The 24898-nt window shown below is 36.5% G+C and overlaps 1 protein-coding gene across 4 annotated transcripts; it reads left to right on the forward strand.

The window, feature by feature from the left end:
* Nucleotides 1–375: 375 nt before the first annotated feature.
* On the forward strand, nucleotides 376–6806 carry LOC135729326 (tumor necrosis factor receptor superfamily member 14-like). Of its 4 annotated transcripts, none has more exons than XM_065246883.2 (9): nucleotides 376–514; nucleotides 809–898; nucleotides 3554–3679; nucleotides 3944–4099; nucleotides 4319–4406; nucleotides 4485–5135; nucleotides 5257–5296; nucleotides 5440–5658; nucleotides 5867–6806. In XM_065246883.2, exons 1-6 carry the CDS (start codon nucleotides 466–468, stop codon nucleotides 4507–4509), a joined length of 534 nt encoding a protein of 177 aa, XP_065102955.1. In that variant the 5' UTR covers nucleotides 376–465; the 3' UTR covers nucleotides 4510–5135; nucleotides 5257–5296; nucleotides 5440–5658; nucleotides 5867–6806. The 4 variants fall into 4 exon arrangements, with proteins under 4 accessions (XP_065102955.1, XP_065102957.1, XP_065102953.1 ...); XM_065246885.2 differs by having other exon boundaries at nucleotides 6206–6806; XM_065246881.2 differs by having other exon boundaries at nucleotides 5440–6806.
* Nucleotides 6807–24898: the final 18092 nt, after the last annotated feature.

Genomic DNA, 24898 nt, shown 5'->3' on the forward strand with positions numbered 1-24898 from the left:
TTCTGTAATTTAATGTTTTTTAATTGAAATCTCTCCTGTCCAGGCTTTTGAAGAATGTCAGGTACACGTGTAATATAGAGGAAATTAATTGTGTTTTTCTATTCAGTCAGACCCATGAGATGTATAAATGCTGACACAAATATACACACCCACATCAAGCATTGATCCTACTGTTTAATAAAAACAAAATAATTTATCACAAATATAAAGCTGTTTTTGCCCATTGTAAGTCTAAAATTAAAACAATATATAATTAAATACAATTCTGTGCATAAATAGATTGATGCCATTATGTCGGTATTAGCTTTAACTGCATAATGTACAGTATGTATTAAAAAGGCAAAATAAATGGGCCTTGGTCCTGTGATCTAAATGCTCAAAATGGCGGTTTGGAGATGATAAAAACGACGACGACAAAAGGGAGGACAAAAATGTTGGGTTTGTTTGTATTTCAAACTGAAAATCATGAAAACCACGTTATTGGTTCAACTTCGCGTTATCATTCGCGCATCAGGTACGGTCAAAAACAATGTGTTCGGTTGTGTTGTCAGGAATATCGAACGACCACAACGGAAACATGTAGCATGTTCCAGCTAGCTAACGTTACGGTGACTTGAGTTGAAAGTGAAACTACAAAAATATAGGAAAAATGTAATGTAGCTTTTATATTTAATAGTAACAAATTATCAAAATATATCCAAGTCACCAAATTAGTTTACTAAAGGGAATTTGTTGTCGGCTAGGAAATGTTGATTTGTGTTGTTTACACAGTAATACAGGGCCTAATGTTGATCCTTTTTCTTCGCAGTTATTTACATTCTTTTCACATTAGGAAATACTTGTGGGCCAAGTGAATATAAATCATCAAAAGGGGAATATTGTCCGATGTGTAATATAGGTAGGCAAAGAACACACAACACTTTTTAAACTAACAATAAGGTGACACAATATTAGCACTACACTGTTTGTCTTTTATGAGCTATGACATCTAAATCATCCACAAAGACAATCAAATATTTTTAAAAAGGAATTTTATTAACTGCACTTTTTTTCTTTAATCTTATACAAGTCGAATAGTCATTTAATGCAGTATAGCTTTGGTTTCAAATGAATTCTATCCTGGTATATTACAAATGAATTGGTGAGTTATTGGACTGGCTGGGGTGCAAATATTGGTAAGCATCATTCAGTACTTTAAAAATGTTCAATGCTGCTCCATCAACTCCTTCTGACAGGACGAGGTTATTTTATGTCCCATAGGTTACTTGCGGCGGCCACTTCATATCCAAGCATCGTATGAAGTTTTCTCCGTGCTCCTATTTTAAAACATTTACTGTAGTAGCGTTATTTGTCATTTCGCTAAAGTTATAGTGAACTAATTAACTTCTAACTACTAAACCGTGGCATGTTTGAGGAAGTCGGTTGACAAATGCGAAAGAGCGAAGAATAAAAAAGGGGCGTGGCCAGGGCAGGACTTCCCGGGGTGGGGGGCCGCTGGGCTTGAATAAATTTTGGGCCCTACACTCTCAGAATAAGATATATCAGTGCAAGATGTGTTTAAATGTCACAAATTCAAATTAATCATGCACATTAAAAAATAACCCCTAGCATTGTTAGACTTAGCTTTAGAAAATAATATGTCTTTATAAACATTCACCTTATTACACAACATATAATGTAATGTAAAATCAACAAGTGTATTGTTTGCATATAGCCTAATACAAGTGGTGCAGTGTTTAAGAATGAAAAAGAAAAAGAAAAGATTTTAGGATTTTAGGTCTTATGACAAAACCATCATGTAATATTAGACACCAAAAACCAAAGTGGAGAAGATGATCATGAATTATTGTTTGCGTCTGATATGAACGTGATACATTAAAACCTTGAAGGTAGATATAAAATGAACACTTTTCAGAAGTTTAAACTGTGATCCTCACCTCCAGATGATGAAGTAATAAACTGGACTGATGATTTAAATGTTGACATAGTCATATGTGCGTTAACTCTCCGGATTTTGTTATGTTTCGTAGCACTCGTTCACTTCTCCACAGGGGCTGTTTGGTTACAGTGTCGTGTGAGCTGCAGACTGCAAGCAGATTGGATTTCATTTGGCGCTACACAGACCGCTTGGTGATGTCAAAGTACCGCGAGAGCGATTAGAATGCAGACTTCTTCGTGTGATTTCTGATTCGCTCTCGCGGTACTTTGATGTCATTCGTCTGTCGGTTGTTGCACCACATGAATACACCAGTCTGTTTTTCAGTCACTTTTGCGGCTCGAATCTGCAATATTTTGATTTCATATGATGATCGGATCGCGCAGTGCCACATGAAGCAAAATACCAAATAGCCGACTGTATATGAGGTCCAACCCGCCAAAGTAGCAAGTGGAGCATGCGAATGGTGAGTGATTCAGATGTCAATTTATGAATCAAAGTGTCAAAAGTTTGTCACACGCTGGTACGTATCCTCGTGCTTTTTTAAGTGGGTATACGGAAATCCTTGACCTTTCCTAGTGGTAGTAGTGGGTATACTGCGTATACCTGCGTGTTAGACTACACCAGTGGTTCTCAACTCCGTTCCTGGAGGCCCACTGCTCTGCACATTTTGTATGTTTCTCTCATCTGACACAATCAGTTCAGTAGAGATCTCTGCTAATGAGCTGATTATTTGAATCAGGTGTGTTAAATAAAGGAGACATACAAAATGTGCAGAGCAGTGGGCCTCCAGGAATAACGTTGAGAACCACTGGACTACACGACCGTAGAAACAAACAAAGAAGAAAAGCAGAGTTACAAGACCATACTTACTCCAGTAATCTTTTTCATTTTACTGAGCGCTTCCTTTTCACGTTGCTCTTTCTCGTTATCTGTAAGCTCATTTATGACTCTCATTTCGCATATTCGCTATTATACTAGCGTCTATGGGTATCAAAAGCAGTAAACGCAGCGCATCATATTCAGCACCAAGATGACTGACATATATATATTAACGAATTAAATGCAGCACCAAACAATTCAGCACCAAACAAATTAAAACGACTGAACAAATGCAAGCAAGCACGGGGGCCCCCTTCTGGCCGGGCCCAAGCCCAATCAAGCCCAATTGTAAGTCTGGCCATGGGCGTGGCGGGATAAGGTGAATAGACCTGACAGAAATATTAGTTTAGTACTAAAGGCAAAGGGTAAATAGAGGGGATTTTTAGTATGCATAAATATCTTTTATCATTTGTAAGTAACCCATCTTTAGTTTCTTTAGTATTCATCTTAAGTATTCTGTAGAAGGTAGAAATTTCGTTCATGTCAATTTGATTACAATTTTTTTAAGCCTTTTTGCCAATGTGACCTAAAGGGAATATACACTATGTATAATAGACAATAGGTATTATATTATATACCATAGTATACATACTATACTATATTATGTATATACATCTGGGAAAAATTTAAGAATTACCTGAGCAAAAAGGAACTTTCTATACTTATCTTTTATAAAACATTTTTAGCTCTCATTTTTAGCCTTTCACATCCAAATGTTATGTGTTATCTATGTAGGAAATTATGTCTTCTGGCACTGCACAGATGATACAACTACAACATGTGCACCCTGCCCTTCTTTTACCTTCATTGATGAATCAAATGGCTTCACAAAATGCTTTCCTTGCACTGTGTGTAAGGCAGGTTAGTGGTTCCCTAATTTTATTTGAATTTTTTTACAATGGCACATGTTATCAACAATCTTAGTGTAATCTAGCTTGACAGTGAATAATTGTGTATATTAATTAAAGCTTTTCAGTCAGAGGAATTGCAAGATAAATCATCTTGTGTTGCTCCAATGATTTAGTGAAACTGCCTGAAAATACTACACTGTTTTGCTCCAGATGCATCTTCAAAAGTACAATGCTTTACTAAACTTTACTGACATAACCATATACTTACTCATAGAAAAATGTTTAAAAGTGAATAAAGCCTGCACTAGATCTTCAAATACTGTTTGTGTGCCACTGGAGGGATTTTACTGCATTGACAAAATTCAAGGCAGCTGCACTTTAGCTGTGAAACACTCTAAATGTAGTCCTGGAAAATACATCAAACAAGCAGGTAGGCTTCACGTGATTAAAACAATTGTTACACTAATATGAAACTACTTGAAACTTTGTTTATTGTTTAACAAAGCAATTAGAGCAAGTTGAATTGTGTATTGTTGAATTTGTTGCAATAGAAGAAACCAAATAAAACTACACTTTTTAGAGATACTGGATATTTTAGACAGACAATGAAAAATGAATGTTAAGTGATTATTATTCACTGTCTCTGTAGGTACTGCTTCCACAGATACTTTGTGTGATGATTGTACTGGAGAAACATATTCAAATGGATCTTTCTCATCCTATTTGACACACACAAAGTGAGTGCTCACCCAAACTGATTATTGTGCTGTTTGTTGTCATTTTCACACAAATCTGATGCTGGATAATGTTCACAGATGGCCTCAGGGCTTACTGAAATAAAACCAGGAACACATTCATCTGATGCTGAATGTGAAAATTCCACTACTGTTTCCACCATCATTACAATTATTGTTATAGAAACTGTATTATTATTATTATTACTTACTTCACTAATCGTGTATGTATGTATTTGGAAGAAAAAATCTACAAGTTCAGGTAAGCTTCATTCACTTTTTTTTAATATGTTGTAGTGTTGAGGCATTATGTGATCTTCTCCTTTTGGGCATTTTATGTAAATTCAACAAACGAATTAAGTAGTATAGAGCAGGTGTTATGCACCATAAAAAGTGAAAGTTGGTTCAACTTAAAAGATTACTTAAATTGGTAACACAAAAACAAAATAAGTTAATTCAAGATCCAACTTTTCAACTTTTTACAATGTTGAAATTGTCAGACTAATTGGGATTTTTTGGGTGGGTGTGTGTGGGGGGCTTAAAACCAAAAAAGAACAGAGATTACTGTTTTGAACAGAGATTAGAGTGATTAACAACAAATCTGTTTTGCCTTTATTACTGTATGACTTAATTGACAAATTTTTCTTTAACACAAAATACACTGCACTAATAAAGAAATAATTACACTATTAACAATTGTATTTCTTTTTTTCACATCAAACATGGATACAGGTATATTTTTTTTTATTTATGTTAAGAATAGAAATCACTATTTCTTATGAAAAAGAGATATTTAAAACAGTAAACATTGTTTTATTTATAACAGTGTGGGTTTATTTGTTTTATTTACAAGGAAACGGGAATGAATTTACATGAAAAAGAGAGTTTAAAAGGTAAGAGTGATCTATACATTTTAATTTAATCAATTAAAATTAAGTGGCTTACATAAAATATTAGGCCTTAACTGAGTAAATAAAAACTCTCACTGTCTGAAACTCGTGTAAGGCATACATTCTTCTTGTTCGTGATATTGCAGGAAGAGAAAATGAACCCTCTCTGGAAAACAAAGTCAGACTAAAGAATACCAATTTGGAAAATATTCCAATTTCTAGTCCCCTCACATCTGTCTCCATACACTCTGAGGACATTGAGATGCCTAAAATTAAACAAACAGTTTTTGATCAAAACAAAAAACTGAATGAGTTATTATGAATGATATGTACCCAACAACAAATCAGCCCATGGGATCAACAAGGTAATGTGTACCAGGCCTCAAATATTAAATGTATTATCCACGTACCAATAGTGATATAGTATTCCTTGTAAAGTAAGTAACAAATAAAAACTGTGTGTTTTCTGTGCATTTTCTGTGCACCAACTTTACATTAGAAATGTCTTCTTAGAAACAGCATTCTTTCTGGATCATAATTTTGCACAATTTTTTTTGTTTTGTTTATTAACAGCAAAGATACTGGATGTAACAAGATTGAGCCATGCTATTACTATCGCTGCATCCCAATTTTGATGCTATCAGTACAAAATAGTATTTGAAATTATATTTAGTATGTTTCGACTATTTTAATGCATTCAGATTCCTATAACACAAACAGTGCATACAAAAATACAAACAAATAAAACTTTCCATTGATGCAGTACTGTGAATAAGAATTATATATCAACAATTTGTGGTCTCCTAGTTATTAACTACATATGCAGTTTAACATTATGTGATTGATTTACAACAAAACATAAATCTTTTCATCTCTAAAAACATGTTTTTTTCTTATATGTAACAAAAGTAGGCGTGTGATTTGAGGCCGCCAAAGATACACTTTATGCATCCTTCAAAACTGGCTAACTGAAGGACACAAAACAAAGGCTGCTTCCAAGCATTCTTCAGATTGAGACGTCCTTCAACAGTGCAGTCATTGTGTTGTGGTAAGAAAGGATACAGCTACAGCCAAAATCTTGTGAGATCCCACCGGATGAGCGCTGTTTTCATCCTAATTCTACTGTACGCGTGCAGTAGCTAAAATGACCAATGACAAAACTGTTTTTATTCCAGTTTAAGAAACAAAAGTTATGGTACAGTTCATGTCATGTTTAATTGTTGGTCAGAAATATGTTTTTTTCAATTGACTGTTTAAAATTTACACAGTGACAACCATATAATGATAGTTACAATACAATGCAACATGTAAACTTATTACTGTTTTAGTAAACATCTGTTAACACATTAATTAAAAAAGGCACCAAACGTTTTCCTCTAAAATATTGTTCCATTTTATATTGCTTTGTATTATATATATATATTTTTTTAAAGTTTTCTACTGTAGGCTATTTTTGTTGAATAACCAATAAAGATATATTATATTATCAGACAAGGAGCAGTTAAGAGGATAGTTCACCCAAAACTGAAAATTCTGTCATCATTTACTCACTCTCTCATGTTGTTACAAACCTGTATAAATTTCTTTGTTTTGATGAACACAAAGGAATATATTTTGAGAAATGTTTGTAACCAAACAGTTCCTGCACCCCATTTACTTCCATAGTATTCTTTTTTTCTACTATGGAAGTGAATGGTGTCAACGAACGGTTTGGTTACAAACATTTCTCAAAATATCTTCCTTTGTGTTCATTAACACAAAGAAATTTATAGGGGTTTGTAACAACATGAGAGTGAGTAAATGAGGACTGAATTTTTAAAACAGAAAGTAAAAAGAAGAGACACTTCTTGTTTTATAAACTTTTTTTGTTTACTGTCATAAGGGGTAAGGGCGTGCATTCTAAACAGTTCTGTGATCAGTGGCATAGGTTTTATTTAATCTTGTGACATGTCAGGAGAGCAGTGTGGTTTATGTTCACATGCAGGAAACATGAACAACAATTTAAAAGTAAATGTAGAGTGTGTTCAAATCTATGTACTTTGGGTTTAGATTTTAATAACTTTTTTAAAATAAGTTTTGTCCCTTTGGAATTATTAAAACATTTCACAGTAAATCTGTCAACATGGTAGTACTATCAGTCAGAAGGTTGAATGTTTTATGAACTTGTGTAACCGTTTTTATTTTGACCCTGTTATGATCGGTGTTGTGTTGTAAATAAAGAGATGGAACGCAAAAACTGCTGCTGTTGGAGAGTTGATTATGGTGGACAATGAGAAGCATGTGGACGGCACTGGATGAAATAAAGAGAGTACAGCATTGAATACAGTGTCATAAAACTTTATTTACACCTATGTCATTACAACAGAATGTACCAGACACACCCACCTTAACGTTTTATATAAATCCCTTATCCTAGTGCCAGAATTTAACATAAACATTGCAAATACATCTGGGTGGTATTCCAGAAAGCAGGTTATGTGACTACCTGGGTAAGTTCAGGAGTAAGTGGATAATCTTTGCTTTTGGTTCCAAAAACTGAGGTAAAATTCGGGTTATGTAAGTTACCAGTCCTGACATTTCAGTTGTTCAGTATATGCCAAAGACAAGTTTTAAATCAAAAACCCCATGTTTCAAGGTAGTCAGATAAAATTAAGTGAGTATTTCACCCAAAAAATGTAATATCATCATTTACTCTTCATCATGTTATTCCTCACGTCATGATTTCCTTACTTCCATGAAACAAAAAGAAAATGCTTTTATTCACTGTAATAAAACAAACACCCAGCACTGTCTCTCACCAGCCTTCGGATGACCAGCAACAATCATCAGCTTATCATTTAGCCCTGCATTAAAGCACGCATAACTCTTCTCTCCTCTTTTTTTTCCGTTATATCAGGTATCTCTGTATTAAATCATTCAGATATCTACAATTCTAAATATAAAAAAACACAATATAAGATTGGCCCCTATATGTATTAGTTGTGGCCCCTCTTGAAAAAATCCTAGAATCGCTCCTGCTCCTTGTCACTCCTCTTTGCTTCTACTATATTCTCCATATAATTTACTATTTAATCATAACACAGATTCTTACTTTAAAAATATAATCTGTAAATTTGTAGAATGCCATATATACAAATTTTAAAACCTATACAACTTATAAATAGGCCTACTGCCTTTACCTATTTTTAGTATTTATAATACACTGTGTAACCTATAATAAATATTTAGCTGAGGAATGATTTAAAAAAACATTAACTTTAACAGTTTTTTTATCTGGGGGCACATTTAAAAAGCAGCAACTTGAGTGAACAAAAAAGTAACAGGTGAAAATAAAACACAAATATAAAGATATCGTTCATAATAGTATGTGTAGTTGATTTAAGCATTTAAGCATATCAGCTGCTAGAAGTATCTAATTTCATGATGTTAGCTGCCAAAGAAGAGGATAGATATATCAGCAGCACAGCTTAACTGTTTGCATTGAAAAAAAATCAAGAGGTCACTGAGCGAATGGTGGACCGCATCTGAATTCATCCATCTGTAGTACAGGGAATAACTGTTTTAAAGGTTGATTTGTTAAACATATTCTTGACCAATCACTTCTACATGCATGACATGTTACATAAAACATTTCTATTTTATAGTGATGGCTAAATATGTGTGCGTTATAATATGAGAGATTTACATTACAAAGATGTGGTAAAAAAAGTGTACAAGCAGTAGAGATAACCACAACAAGGAGAGAATTATGAAACAAAACCCATTCATAAATGTGGGGGAGATTCACAAAGAGTGGACTGCAGCTGGAGTCAGTGCTTCAAGAACCACTATGCAAAGACGTATGCAAGACATGGGCTTCAGCTGTCGCATTCCTTGTGTCAAGTCACTCTTGAACAACAGACAGTGTCAGAAGCGTCTCGGACTGGACTGCTGCTAAGTGATCCAAAGTTATGTTCCCTGATAAGAATACATTTTGCATTTCTTAGGGTCCCAGAGTCTGGAGGAAGAGAGGAGAGGCACACAATCCACTTACTTGAGGCCCAGTGTAAAGTTTCCACAGTCAGTGATGTTTTGGGGTGCCATGTCATCTGCTGGTGTTGGTCCACTGTGTTTTCTGAGATCCAAGGTCAACGCAGCCATATACCAGGAAGTTTTAGAGCGTTTCATGCTTCCTGCTACTGACCAACTTTATGGAGATGCAGATTTCATTTTCCAATAGGACTTACCTAGTATAAGCTACCTGTACCTAGTTTAAGGACCATGTTATCCCTGTTCTTTATTGGCCAGCAAACTCACCTGACCCTAACCCCGTAGAAAATCTATGAGGTATTGTGAAGAAGAATATATGCGATATGCCAGACCCAACAATGCAGAAGAGCTGAAGGCCACTAGCAACCTGGGCTCTCATAACACCTGAGCAGTGCCACAGATCGACTCCATGCCACGCCGCACTGCTGCAGTAATTTAGGCAAAAGATGCCCCAACTAAGTATTGAGTGCTTAATGCTTATACTTTTCACGTTCATATTTCCAGTTATCTCAGATTTCTAAAAATCCTTTCTTTGTATTGGTCTTAAGTAATATTCTTATTTTCTAAAATACTAAATTTGGGATTTTCCTCAGTTGATCAGCTATAATCATAAAAAAAACCTTCGAAATATATCAGTCTGTGTGTAATGAATGAATATAATATACAAGTTTAAATTTTTGAATGTAATTAGTGAAATAGATCAACGTTTTGATGATATTCTAATTACATAACCAGCACCTGTAATTTCTTACATTTAATTTCTTACCGTTTGCAAGGAGAGGGCGGGGTTTGTGAATTGTACTGCAGCCAGCCACTAGGGGGCGACCAAAGAGCAACTAACAGCTTAACTTTTCAACTTTTCAGGATGTATGAGGTCAAAGGTACAACCAACAATCGTTCAACTTCTTTCCAGCTGGACCAGTAGCGCCTCACTGCAGAATACGACATCCAGGGGGCGGGGTTGGATTCAGATCCAGGGGCGGAGCTGGATCCAGATCCAGAGATCCCATTGGTCAGCAGTTTAACCACAAGACACGTCATACATGTGTTGCTGCGTTACCATTTCCACATTAAGTCGTAACTAAATTAAGTTATTCTTTTGACATAAAAACGAACTTTACTTATGACTACAATAAAAGTAGTGCCTTTAGGGTGAAATGCTATAATGTTTTGGAGTAAAACATTTCGGGTAAGCCTACTACGAGTAATCTTACCACATGCAGTTTAAGACCTATGAATGGATATATAAATATGCATAATTATTAAAATATATAGGCTATGGCATGTTATTTAGAAATTAATAAATTGAATGTTTATTAGGAAAACAACTTTCCCTCGTAGATGGTTTACTTTTTTTATTTGCTAATAAAGGATATCAAATAAATTTGTTTTTATATTCACTTGTATGTACATGTGTTATAAGTGGGATAATGTACAAATAAATCCCTTCAGTGATATCACACTGTCTGGAATACGTTCTAAATTATGAATCTTTCTCGACTATATTATTAATCAAACGTACACTTAAATTGATAAGAGCAAACGTTGGTGATCACAGGTTGCAACTAATTGCGTCCTGCAACAACGCAAATATACTGGTTCATTTGGCGGAACAAAGTATATAAAGTGGGAGGAGTTGGATTTTTCTATAGAGACAGAGCGCCGATATGCAAATTTTAAAACCACGCCCACCGGGGGGGAAACAATCCAACCGTCTCCATTGACTTTGTATTGCGAGAAGCCGCCTCCTTGTCATTTCTGGCTTGTAACAAAAAACAGAATAATGCCTAAAAGCTGCTGTGTGACAATATGTACAGCTAACAAGCCAAAGAACCCAGAAATAAGTTTTTATAAGCTGTCGAGCCGTAAAACCCAGCTTTTAAGGAGAATAAAGTGGATCGCCGACTACGTTTTCCCCTATTGGACGCAGTTTTACTAATAGGAGTACTATGAAAAGTTGCCTGTTTCCATTTCTGTGTCTTTAAACGCTCGTTTTTTTTGGAGTTGAAAGCTTATAAAAACGTATTTGTTTTTTTGGGGTTGTTAGATGTACACCTTGTCACACAGCAGCTTTTAGGTATTAATCTGTTTTTAAGTTTAATCTGTAAATAAGTTTTTATAAGCTGTCGACCCCAAAAAACGAGCGTTTAAAGACACAGAAATCGATACAGGCAACTTTTCATAGTCAGAGGCGCCATAGATATGTATATAAAGGCTAGATGGCTCAAGGCGGAGTCAGCTGTGTCGTCACTTGGCGGCCATCTTAGGTCAGTGCTGCCATAGTGCTGCTCCCTGCTGCTGTGGACGGAAGGTGAGTGACATACGCCAACTAAAATGCTCGTAACTTGCTGAATTCTTGACGGATTTACAAACGGTTTGGTTTTTTACAAACGTTATTAACGTGGCTATAATTATGGATGCTTTAACATGTTTCATGAATTTTTTATTTATTTTTAGTATACGTATTCAGTGTCATAGGTACATCTTTGACGTTTATAACAAACCAATCCGTTTGAAAATCGGTAAAAAATTAAGCAAGTTATGGTCATTTAAAAGTACCTGCATCATTAAAACTCAATGCTACGAGTGAGCGAGCGCCCTGTCCTAAGATGGCCGCCAAAATGCGGACGTTCAACTCAATTGACCATCAGCGCGGACGAGCCATCTAGCCTTTATATACATATCTATGAGAGGCGCACCTTGTCAACAGGCAAGGCAGGCAACTGCTTGGAGCCCCGAGCCACTAGAGGGCCCCCGAGTTTGTTTCTCGGATGGCCAGCTACACCCGGTAGATGAACATAGATACTCAACATGACTGCATATCAAAATTCCGATTGGATGGAATGTTGATTGACATTGACTTAGCCCAGTCAAAATCCAACCCAGGTGGATAACTTGCCAGTTTCGAAAATGAACGTAGCGAATGGGTGACGTTGTATCATTCAGTCGTGCTGTCGCAGTTGATCCGTACGGATCACGACCCACGGTTTGGCTTGCGATTGCCAGATTAATACGCAAATTTAAATAGGAAAAGTTTATCATTTGCACGTGTTTGAAAGGCTTGCAAATGCTAACACTCAAATGATTTAAAACAATTTAACCGCAAAAAGGCGCTAAAGTGAGCAGCCTCGTACCCACATGCGGTTTAATGTGTCCGGTCCAGCTCAAGTCAGGCACGTGCCCAAGTGTAAATCTTGTGTGCCCTGGTGTAAATCTCAAGTTTAAATTTCAGCAGTTAACTATTGCAATCATTTACAAAGACAATAGCGGCAAAAACGGATCTATATGCAATGTAGTTACAAATCAGTCGCAATGACGCGTACACGCACATATTCATGTCCGCGCGCGTCTTTGCGTTCATTCGCGCACAACCGCATTCAAAAGACGCCACGCGAGTGAGTTAGCTTATGAAAACATGACGAGACTAAAGGAAGTTTCTAAATAACAATGCAAATCCTATTTTGACTCGATCATTATTGGCTTCTGTAGATGGACATCAGAAATGTTTTGTGCAAAGCAGGGAAAGGGAAGAAGAAATGAGAGATGATGAGTTCATTAAAGGAGGTAAGACAAACTACATCCTCACCCTGTCAGGTCTCAAACATTATCAAACAAATCTCTGGAAAACCTCTTGTCAAGTCTATAGAATTGCATTGTTGCTGAGAAAATCAACAGATGTATGTGTTATACTGTATTTTCAGATATGAAATTCATATTTAGTTTACTAATATTTAACTCTAGGACACTAACTTACATAACAGTTAGCAGTAACTATGACTGAGATTATTTAGTATAGCAGTCATAAAATGACTGGTTTCTGAAAACATTCTTGTAAAAATAAGTTATTAATCATTGCTATCATTGTATAATGTAGAAAATATTTCTCTGCTGTCATTATTTCCAAACATGTTATGCCATTTATGCATCTAAACATGTTAATAATGTTAGGTATGATGAAGATTACACTTGTATATATGTATCTTTCGCAATAACTGTTGCACTGTAGAATAGTGGGTTAAGCAAAGGACATTGTATAGAAGTTTTGCACACTTCTTGCACACAGGGAATTTTCTGCTTGGGGCCCCCATAGACCCTAGAATCGCCTCTGTTCATAGTAATACTATTAGTAGAACTGCGTCCAATAGGGGGAAACGTAGTCGCCGATCCACTTTATTCTCCTTAAAGACAGGGTTTTACGGCTCGACAGCTTATAAAAACTTATTTCTGGGTTCTTTGGCTTGTTAGCTGTACATATTGTCACACAGCAGCTTTTTATGGAAGGCCAACAGGGAAAAAACATGTTGAAAATACGTGTTAACACGCACTACGTGTTAACGCGTAAATCACGTGTTAACACGCACTACGTGTTAACGCGTAAGTGCGTGTTAACACGTAAATCACGTGTTAACGCGTTAGAAATCATGGACATGGAGTTTTACCACCATCTAGTGGTGTGGCGAATCTGACCTAAATACACAGAACGGACAGATAGATAGGATTGTAAATTGAAGTATTTTATCCTAAATATATATTTTTAAAAGTAATTAACAGTGAATAATGATCATAAATAGGTTACAGATTGGACTATATATAATAATTATAGTATCATTTAATTTTGTTATAAATAATTTTGTTAGCTTTGTGAATTAGGCAATAGTCCCAATTTCTACTTACTTTGTGTCTAATGTCTTGTTCTTTTAGTACCTGCCTATGGAAAGAATTATATTCTTAAAAATAGAGTTAAATGATGACACAGTAGTGTCATACAATTCTTATAAACAGTAGAGGATGATTAATATTGCAAGAAAAAATTTATTTAAACACTACTTAACCACAGGTAATCTAATTAAGTTTATGTTAATAACAATTGGTTAATAGCAAGATTATGAACGTAAATGGAATGTATGCTCAAGCAGATGGTACATCTGCATCATTTGTGAACACACACACACATTATGATGTTCTACATATGAAGTCTTTGGACTACCTGCCATCATGATCTGATTGCACTTATAGCTAGTTCAGCTAGTTTATAAATGCCTTATAAAATTTGTTTTTCACTAGTGTCATACACATATCCTTAATAATACAGTATAGCAATACCACACTATATAATTACAACCAATTTAGCATATGAACAACAGATGGAACTCTATATGTATGGCCTAATGGGAGAACATCAATGTCATTGTATAGAGCAGTTAGGCTTTAAAACATGCTTTTTGAGTTTAAATAATAATCTTATTTTGTGTGAAGGAGGCTCTCAACTACAAACCTTTTAAGCTTTTTTTTTTACTTTTTGGCACGCGTTGCCTCAGTCAAAGTTTCCATATCAGAAAGTATGTGTCATAGATCAATCTGAGGCTTCCAATGGATTAGTCACGCTCAGACCGTTTCTTTGTCATAGTAACTAGAACTACTCTGCAGCAGATACTAGAACAATTATGCAAATGTAATAAACTTTTGATGCTTTTTTTCTGTGTATTTTCTGATCTATAAGACACTTTGGATGAATGTATATGCTAAATGAATAAATGCATATGTGATGACTGGAAAAAAAGAAGAATGGCAATAAGACACATGTCTATAGCTTTGATTGGAATTAAAAAAAAAGTGCTTTCTTGTTTTCACCTTTAGTTTTTTTTCCATCTGATCCTTTTTAAGGAAAAGTAAAAGTGACATAATGACCAATGTATGGTAACCCATACTTGAAATGTGACGTCTGTATTTAACCTATCAAGTGAGTGGTGAACAAGCACTGCACGTCGTGAACATACACACCCAGAGCAGTACTGCAGTGCCCGGGAAACACTGGGAGACAGGTGGCTGGCTCAAGGCACCTCAGTCGCAACCTGTCAGCCGTGAGACTCGAACCAGCAAAACTCTCAGGTTATAAGGCCGACTCTAACTATTAGACCATGACTGCCTATTATCTTATGATGTAAATATTATGTTATATTTAAGAAGTTAAGCTTTTTTGGTAACTGTTAACAGCCTTTTATCAACAATTCATTGTTTCACATATTGATACAAAAAAGCTTAAGTGCAAGTTGTTTTTAAATTAAGCGAGCTCAAATATATATTTTAGTCTAATAATTTTAGGATAAGCCCCTAGGATAAGTTAAATAATGAAATGAATATTTATGATAAACACTTGCTGTTAACAAAAAAGATAAAAACAAGAAGTCATCCTAACAGTGATTAGTTTTATCTTTACTTAGCTGAGCACTTGATCCCAAAAATTTTATTGTTTGTGTTGAAGCATTGTGATAGTTCGTAGGAAGAATACAAAAAATTCTTTGGTAATTTTTAACACCTTGGGTGTGAATCTAAGCAGTGTTGATTTAACTCTGGAGCTTTTGCTGAAATTAGAAATAGTTTCAACTACCCTAACCTAAAGGACTGAGTGGCAAGGTAAGGAAAATAACAGGACAAAGAGTACACTTCTATTAGTAATCATAATAACTTCTTACATTGAACTGATTATACTTTGATTTCTGTAATTTTGTTATTATTTGTGTGTAAGTATGAACAGGGTTGGGAGAACTACTTCAACATAATTTCCAATACAGTTACAAATAACCTTAAAGAGATGCAGTAACTAATTCAAGTATCACAAAATGAAAGTAATCAAGACTTACCTTTAGACTACTTCAATGTCAAATATGTAAATAAACTTAATAGAAAAGCATCAGAAGAGTCTTTCAAACTCCAAGCAGATATGAGACAGATAGGCTACTCACTACAGGGAAAACAAAAATATTTATTTTTGATTATGCCCTCGATAATCATGATAATTAATGTTGATTAATAAACTACATTAAAATGCTTAATTGCATTTTAATTCATTTTATAGGCTAAAACGTTTGAATGGTTTTTGCTTGCTTACTAATTCAAGACATCACACTGACTTTCTGAGTGACATGGAAACAAAAGGTTTTTCAAACTTGGACTAAATTGTATAGAAATTGGCTACACTGCACAATAAAACTCCTTTATAATGGATGACGTGGGAATTACTTGGCCCGTCTGACTTTTGGATTATAATCAGTACAATCAATGTACAGTGGAGAACACAGCAAAATTGTATTGGGAGCAATTTAGGGGCGGTTTCCCGGACAGGGATTAGACTAGTCCTAGACTAAAATAAAGGTAAGAGCTGTACAAACTGTTAGATCTGGACTCCACACCACAGACAAAATAAAAAAAGAACGATCCAGCCCCGGACACCAGATCACATCAGAAAATATAAGTTTACTTTGTTAAAGTATCCGTCAGATACAAGGCTGATCAATCGTTGCTGGAGAGCATAAACAGAGTCGTGAGACGGAGGTTTTAGATGATAAAATAGAACAGAGTTTTATTGATGGACAGCAGTTTCAGTTGCATATGCCTCAATGTTCAAACCTCGTCCACCCCAGGAATACAGCATGCACGGTTATATCCAAAATTGCTCAGCTGCATCATCCCTTAGACCTTGGGCTTCCATAAACATTCTCTTTATCTATCTTGTTTACACACAGACAGAACAGTTCTATGAAACTTAACCACCAAGAGACATATACAATATAGAAATACAATGAATTAATGAATAATATAATAAAATGTAGAAATATAATAATGAATGAATAAATGAATAATGAATAAAAACAATAATGAATAAATGAATTAATAAACAATAATGTAATAATAAAAATGATAATAATGAAATTGATAATGATAAAATGATATTAAATAATCAAATACAATAATTAAATAAATAAAAACTAATGATTATAAAATGATTATGATGATTATGTAAATAAATGATAAATGATAAAAAAAACAATAATAAAAACATTCTGCACGTGAGGATCTAAGGTAGGATCCTTCAAAACTAAAAAAAAAATGCATTGACATATCTTAAAATACATCAGTGCTCTTTGTTTTGCCTTAAAATGCACACAGGTAATGTTTTTAGTAAGGTATGTGTGACGAACCCAAGTGCTCTACATCCTTGATGGTGACAGTTCCCGGAGTTTTGAGACACCCCCTTATCCTAATTATTAATTGAGGAACAGGAGTGTGTGTGTGTATAAAAGCTAAGCAGTAGTTCTGGTCTGCCTCACACACTCTCTGACAAGTTGAACTCAAGAGAGGCTCATTACCTCTCGTTGAGATTTTGTTTTGTTTTGTTTTGTTTATGCTTTCTTATATCATGTAGCCTTAATATCTGTTATAGTAAGTTTGTTTGTCATTTGATTTGTTGTTTTATTTTTTCCCTAGACTTATGTTTTGTAGTGGGTGGTTTTTGTTATGTTTAAATAAATTCTTATGATTATTGAACTGGTGTCTGACCCCCTCGTTTATGTTGCGGTTCAAAACGAGCTGGCCGTTACATAAAATGGGGACACTCGTCCGGGATAGCTACATGTGTAGGTAAAGTATAATGTTTTAGTGTTCACTTGTATAAACGAGTAGACTTCAGTTATTTAGAGTGTTCTCAGCTGGATTTATAATCCTTCCATCGAGACACTGTTTGTTATTTTAGTTTGTTGTTTTGCCTTTCTTATTTTTGAAGGTTATTCTGGGCGGAGGTTTTAAATCTCTGTCGGGGGTACGCTTCAGGCTTTTGGTTTAAATGTACCAACTGACCTTGAGTTCAGCGTTTAATGTCGCCTCGAGTCCGGTACGCCTTTGAAGAGATAGGTAGGTTTAGTTAGTTTTGTTTATAGGGAGGAACTGAAGTCTCTAATTTTTCATCTAAAGTGACACTTTGCTTACTGTTTGTGTTTGTTATGCCTAAGATGATGTGGGGAACGATTTGTGGTAAGTCTTCATCTATCTTGTAACTCAGTGGGGTTTGCAAGGAGTGTGTATGCTGTGACGGTCCCTGGCGAAGTGGCTTATGGGATTTGTAGTCTCAACGTTATAGTTTAGTGGCATTTTCACGTGTGTGTTTACTGTTTGTTTTGGGAGTTAACTACTGTTTTAGGCAGAATGTCTACGATCGTCGAAGATTTCTTCGCATTTCCTTCGGAGATATTGTTAGAGAGATGCACAAAAGAAGAGTTGTTGCAGATTGCCGAGCGTTTTGCTGTGGAGTTAACCAGTAACGACAAGAAGCTTAAAGAAACTCTGACGAACACTCTAAAAAGCGCACTTTCCGAGCGAGGAGTTTTAGAGGTAAGGGCTGAAGTTGTAGACTCTGAGGAGACTTTAACAACGTCTTTGTATGATAAAAATGTAGAGTTTGGTGAGATGTCTGTACAAGAGAAGCGGTTGTATGTTGATGCAGAAAGGCTTTGTGCTGAGCGTGATGCTCTTATTCTAAAGGAGAAGGAGTTAGAGCGAGATGTTGAGTTTAAGAAACTGCAACAGAAATTTGAGATACGAAAAATGGAGTTGGAGTTTGAAAGAGAGAAGGATGAAAGACGTTTTCAGTTGAGGAAATATGAGTTGGAGATGAATGCGAAATCTGCTCTATCTTCAGGGTCGGATAATGAATTTGGTCCAGCTGCACCTGCTTTTGATGTTTTTAAAAACATTCGGATGGTCCCGCCATTTTCTGAGAGGGAGGTAGAAAAATATTTCTCTCATTTCGAACGTGTTGCAGAGTCATTAAAATGGCCCAAGGAATTTTGGACATTATTGTTGCAATGTGTTTTGACAGGGCGAGCACAGGAAGTGTATTCAGCGTTGACCGTTGAACAAAGTCGTGATTATGAAACGGTTAAATCTACACTGCTGCAAGCATATGAATTGGCACCTGAGGCATATCGCCAAAGGTTTAGAAATTTTGTCAAGTCTGAGAAGTGCACTTTTCTTGAATTTGCCAGAGAAAAAGAAACCATGTTTGATCGTTGGTGTAACGCAATGAAAGTTAATACTAAGGAACAGCTTAGAGAGCTGATACTTATGGAGGAGTTTAAACGTTGTGTACCGACAGCTGTCACTGTATATTTAAATGAGCATAAAGTGAGTAAGTTGTCAGAAGCTGCTCTCATGGCTGACGAATTTGTTCTTACCCACCGAGGTTCGACTAGTCATTTAAATGATTTGCATAGACCTACGACTAGCATTTTGGGAAAGGGCAAAACAACTTTTGAACGTCAACATGTTGCTCAAAATTCTTCCACTGATTATGTTGTTCCTACACGTGTAAAAGGAGAGCTTATTTGCTTTTATTGTAAAAAAGTAGGACATAAAATTTCTGATTGCATGATTCTTAAGAAAAAAGAGAGGTCTGCTAAAACTATTGGATTAATTTCTACATCATGTGAGAACCATAGTCCTCCTACTCATTCCGTGAAAATGCAGAAGGTTGTCTCTGAAGTTGAAAATGTTAAAAGTCATAATGATTATGCACCTTTTCTTACAGAAGGGACTGTTTCTTTACCTGGCTCTGAGAAGACTGTTCCTGTCTGTGTCCTTCGAGATACTGGCGCTTCTCAGTCCTTTCTATTGGAAGGACTTCTGCCTTTGTCTGACACTACTGCTACTGGAGCTCATGTACTCGTTCGAGGGTTTGAGATGGGGTTTATGGAAGTTCCTCTCCACCACATTCATCTGAACTCCAAGCTTGTGTCAGGTGATGTGGTGGTGGGTGCTCGTCCAGTACTTCCTGTTCCTGGTGTCACATTCATACTGGGAAATGATTTAGCAGGAGGAAATGTGTGGGAAAAGTCAGATGGTGGGGTTTCGCCTATAGTTTCTGTTAGATGCAAAGCATTTAACTCCCCTGACTGTCCAAACCTGTTCCCTGCTTGTGCGATAACTCGAGCTAAGGCTAAGGAAATGTCAGATGAAAGGGAAACTATTCTTAGTGATACTTTAATTTTTTCTGAGAATTCCTCTTCACCAGAGTGTAATCCTGTGTGCAATAGTACTGGAAATGAGATTCCTGTGTCTGAGTAACAGCCTGTTATTGACAATATGGTCAAGTCTGATTCCATGCCTAAAAGTCCATTTCATTGTGGTGACCATCTTTTTAATGCTTGTTCTTTATCTCCACTTTATAGTGTGACCCGAGATGAATTAATCAAAGAACAAAAGTTGGATTGCACCCTTCAGGATCTGTTTTCTTTGGTGGACGAAGGAGGTGATCAGAAATTATTTCCTGTTTACTTCCTTAGAGATGGAGTACTTTGTAGGAAACAACCTATAGGTTCTGAACCTGTGAAATTGTGGTTCCTGTTACCTTTCGTCAAGCCGTCCTACAGTTGTCTCATGAGGGGGTTGCGGGTCATATGGGTGTCCGAAAGACCTATGACAGAATTTTGAGGGAATTCTATTGGCCTAGAGTCAAACGCGATGTGATTAACTACATTCGGTCCTGTCATACATGCCAAATGACTGGGAAGCCAAATCAGAAAATTCCGTTGGCTCCTCTACAGCCTATAGCTGCGGTTACTAACCCATTCGAACATTTGATAATCGATTGCGTAGGTCCTTTACCGCGATCTAAGGCTGGACATGCTTACTTGCTTACTATAATGTGTCAGTCTACACGTTACCCTGCAGCTTACCCCTTGAGATCTATCACTACCAATGCAATTTTAAAGGCTTTGACTAGTATTATTTCAATTTTCGGCATTCCGAAAAATATTCAGTCTGATCAAGGCTCAAACTTCATGTCTCGACATTTTTCTAATGTCATGCGACAACTTAAGGTGACACATAACATCTCAAGTGCTTATCATCCTCAGAGTCAGGGGGCGCTAGAAAGATTCCATCAGACTCTGAAGTCACTACTGAGATCTTATTGTGTTGAACTGGACTGTGACTGGGAAGAGGGACTTCCTTGGATGTTATTAGCTATTCGCGAAGTCGTGCAAGAGAGCATAGGGTTCAGTCCTAATGAATTAGTGTTTGGACACACTGTCAGGGGCCCTATTGCCGTTTTGGCAGATGAGTGGAAGACGTCTGATCCACCAGAGAATGTTTTGGATTACGTGAGTAGTTTTCGTTACAGACTTTATGAAGCTAGAGCTATTGCTCAACGAAAACTAGGTAAGTCCCAGGAGAAGATGCAGAGATTGTTTGACCGCAAGGTTAAATTTAGACAATTTCAAGTAGGTGACCAAGTGTTGGCATTGTTACCAGTGTTGACTAGTCCTTTTCAGGCTAGGTTTATGGGACCATATACGATCGCAAAATGTTTTCCTAATAACAACTACCAAATAAACACTCCTGATCGCCGAAAAAAACTACAGGTCTGTCATATTAATTTATTAAAACCTTATGTGACTCCTGTGACTTCTCTATCTGTTAATATTGTATCAACTACTGCCACTGTTGATCAGAACATGTCAGAAATGTCTGAGAAGATGGTGGGAAATTTAGGTTTATCAGTTATGGATGAAGTGAACAGTCCTTCTCGAGGAGTAGTAGAAGGGCGACTCCACAATTCTGAAGTTCTTGCTGATTTGACTACTTATTTGTCTCATTTGTCTGAATCAGAAAAGCCTGAGATCATTGAGTTGATAAATTCATTCCCCTCTCTCTTTTCTGATATTCCTACCCGAACTCATGTCATTGAACATGACATTGACATTGGTACGGCCCATTCTGTAAAACAACATGCGTATCGAGTAAACCCTGTATAAAGGGAGTTGCTTAAGAAAGAGGTGGATTACTTACTTGCTCATAATTTAGCAGAGCCCAGTTTTAGCTCTTGGAGCTCACCTTGTATTTTAGTAAGTAAACCTGATCATACCTATCGTTTTTGCACCGATTACCGGAGACTCAATGCCCTGACCAAACCTGATTGTTATCCTTTACCTAGAATTGACGATTGCGTGGATAGAGTTGGCTCTGCCCAGTTTGTCAGCAAATTTGACCTTTTGAAAGGCTATTGGCAAGTGCCTTTAACAACTCGTGCTAAGGAATTGTCTGCTTTTGTTACTCCTGACAGCTTTATGCAATACACTGTTATGCCTTTTGGGGTTAGAAATGCTCCCGCTACGTTTCAGCGGTTGGTAAACAGAGTACTGTCCGGTTTGTCTGGATGTGAGGCCTACCTGGATGATGTCGTTTTGTTTAGTTCTTCCTGGTCTGAACATCTTGACCAAATTAGAGAACTTTTTGTTCGGCTGGCCAAAGCCAATTTAACCATTAACCTTGCAAAATGTGAGTTTGGGAAAGCCACCGTGACATATTTAGGTAAAGTGGTTGGTCGTGGTTGCGTAAAACCAATTCAAGCTAAAGTTGATGCTATTGTTAGTTTTCCTACACCTAGTACCCGTCGTGAACTCCGTCGATTTCTCGGAATGGTTGGCTATTATCGGGGATTCTGCCAGAATTTCGCCAGCGTAGTTACTCCCTTGACTGATTTATTGAGTCCGAAAAATCCATTCAAGTGGTCAGAAAAATGTCAGTGTGCTTTTGATAATGCTAAAAGTCTGTTAGCCAATGCTCCTGTACTTGTTGCACCTCAGTTTAAGAAACCATTTCTACTTGCAGTAGATGCCAGTGCTTCTGGTGCTGGTGCAGTCCTTCTACAGAAGGATGCTGATGGAATTGAACATCCGGTTGGTTATTTTTCAAAAAAATTTAATCGCCATCAGCAGGTTTATTCCACTATTGAAAAAGAGGCTTTAGCCCTTGTATTGGCTGTTCAACACTTTGAGGTCTATTTGAGCTCAATTTGTGGTCCTATCATCATTTACACTGACCATAACCCTTTAACCTTTTTGGACAGAATGCGTGGTAAAAACCAAAGAATTTTGAGATGGTGTCTTATCCTACAACCTTTTCATCTATTGATCAAACACATCCGCGGCAAGGATAATTTGATTGCCGATGATTTGTCACGTGTGTGAACTTGTTTGTGTCATTTGTGTATTTTTCCCTCCTTGTCTCTATCCCTCTCTGATGTCCTAGGGCCCAGGAGATCCGAGAGCGAAATGGAGTGGGATTGCAAAGATGAGTATAAGTGACCTAAATGTTTTGTGTGTAATATTTTGTACAGTTTATAGTTTTTTTTTTGTGTCGGTTCTTTAGGGAACCTCTTTTTGGATTGGGAGGTGTGACGAACCCAAGTGCTCTACATCCTTGATGGTGACAGTTCCCGGAGTTTTGAGACACCCCCTTATCCTAATTATTAATTGAGGAACAGGAGTGTGTGTGTGTATAAAAGCTAAGCAGTAGTTCTGGTCTGCCTCACACACTCTCTGACAAGTTGAACTCAAGAGAGGCTCATTACCTCTCGTTGAGATTTTGTTTTGTTTATGCTTTCTTATATCATGTAGCCTTAATATCTGTTATAGTAAGTTTGTTTGTCATTTGATTTGTTGTTTTATTTTTTCCCTAGACTTATGTTTTGTAGTGGGTGGTTTTTGTTATGTTTAAATAAATTCTTATGATTATTGAACTGGTGTCTGACCCCCTCGTTTATGTTGCGGTTCAAAACGAGCTGGCCGTAACATATGTTTGTTTATTTTTTCCTAATTAGGCTTAATCCTGGTTTAAGAAAACCCCTGTCCGGGAAAACACCACTTAATGTTTGTCATTTAGTTTTTTGCGTTCATATTCTTAACTTTGGACATAGATTTATTAATATATCATTAAAATGATAAGATCATTAATGCATTGTCGGTAAACCATGCTTTCAATGAAACTGGCTTTAACAACAATAACTCGTTTTAGTCATTTGTGCATTGCATGTCGTTACCACTAATGAGCACAAGATGGCAGATTACTTCTTTGCCACTATCATTTTGAGTTGTATTTTAAAGAGCACCTATTATGGGATACACGTTTTTAAACATCCTTTTGTGTGTAAGTGTGCATTAGTACATGCTAACGATATTCAAAAAGTACATACCTCAAAGAAAACGATGACGCGAGTTATCGTCTCTAACGTTCGAGGACTACAAAAAACACTCGGATTGTAGGCAACAGTTTACTTCCTGGGATTAGTGACGTAGATAAGACCAACATTATCATAGTTCAGCCCTCTCTGCTTTGCTTGGGTACGCCCTCAAAGACGAGGGTGGGGAGCGCCGAGTCAGAAGAGAGCTAAAATGGCGGAGGTTGTGAGTCCCTGCTTTGACTCTGTTTGCAAACTCTTGTTTCATTGTTTAAGCGATTAAATCTCTCGAGTAGACGCTGTCTCTTTAGATGCAAGGGAAAATAGCACTTTATGGACTTCCACAGAGGACATCATGTTTAATACGGTTCCGGAAAAATCCAGTCAGAAGTTGTTCACGGAGTTTTCACAATAACTGCTTCTCATGAACCGAAGCTGGATTTGCGCGACGTCTCCTCTTGAAAGTTGGATTACTGTGCACTTCTGGATCACAGGCTGTAAGTATTCACGTTTATTATTTGCCTTTTACTGTACATTACGTAACCTGTAACCTGAGATTAACATAATGTGCGTGTAGAGCTAAGCTTGCAAGCTAATTGTCTTGTGTTGTAATACTGTATTTCATAAACAACGTACCATATTTACACACGTGTATGTTGAATTATGCAGACTATCGTTTTTTTTATCGATGTTGGTTTAGACATGTTTACAAACTTGCTAAGTTGCTTAGCTAAATACAAATGCCAGCTAACGTTAAACTGTTACCAGTCAAATTTGTTCTCATG

Source organism: Paramisgurnus dabryanus, chromosome 11, assembly GCF_030506205.2.
Source record: "Paramisgurnus dabryanus chromosome 11, PD_genome_1.1, whole genome shotgun sequence".
Taxonomy (NCBI): Eukaryota; Metazoa; Chordata; class Actinopteri; order Cypriniformes; family Cobitidae; genus Paramisgurnus; species Paramisgurnus dabryanus.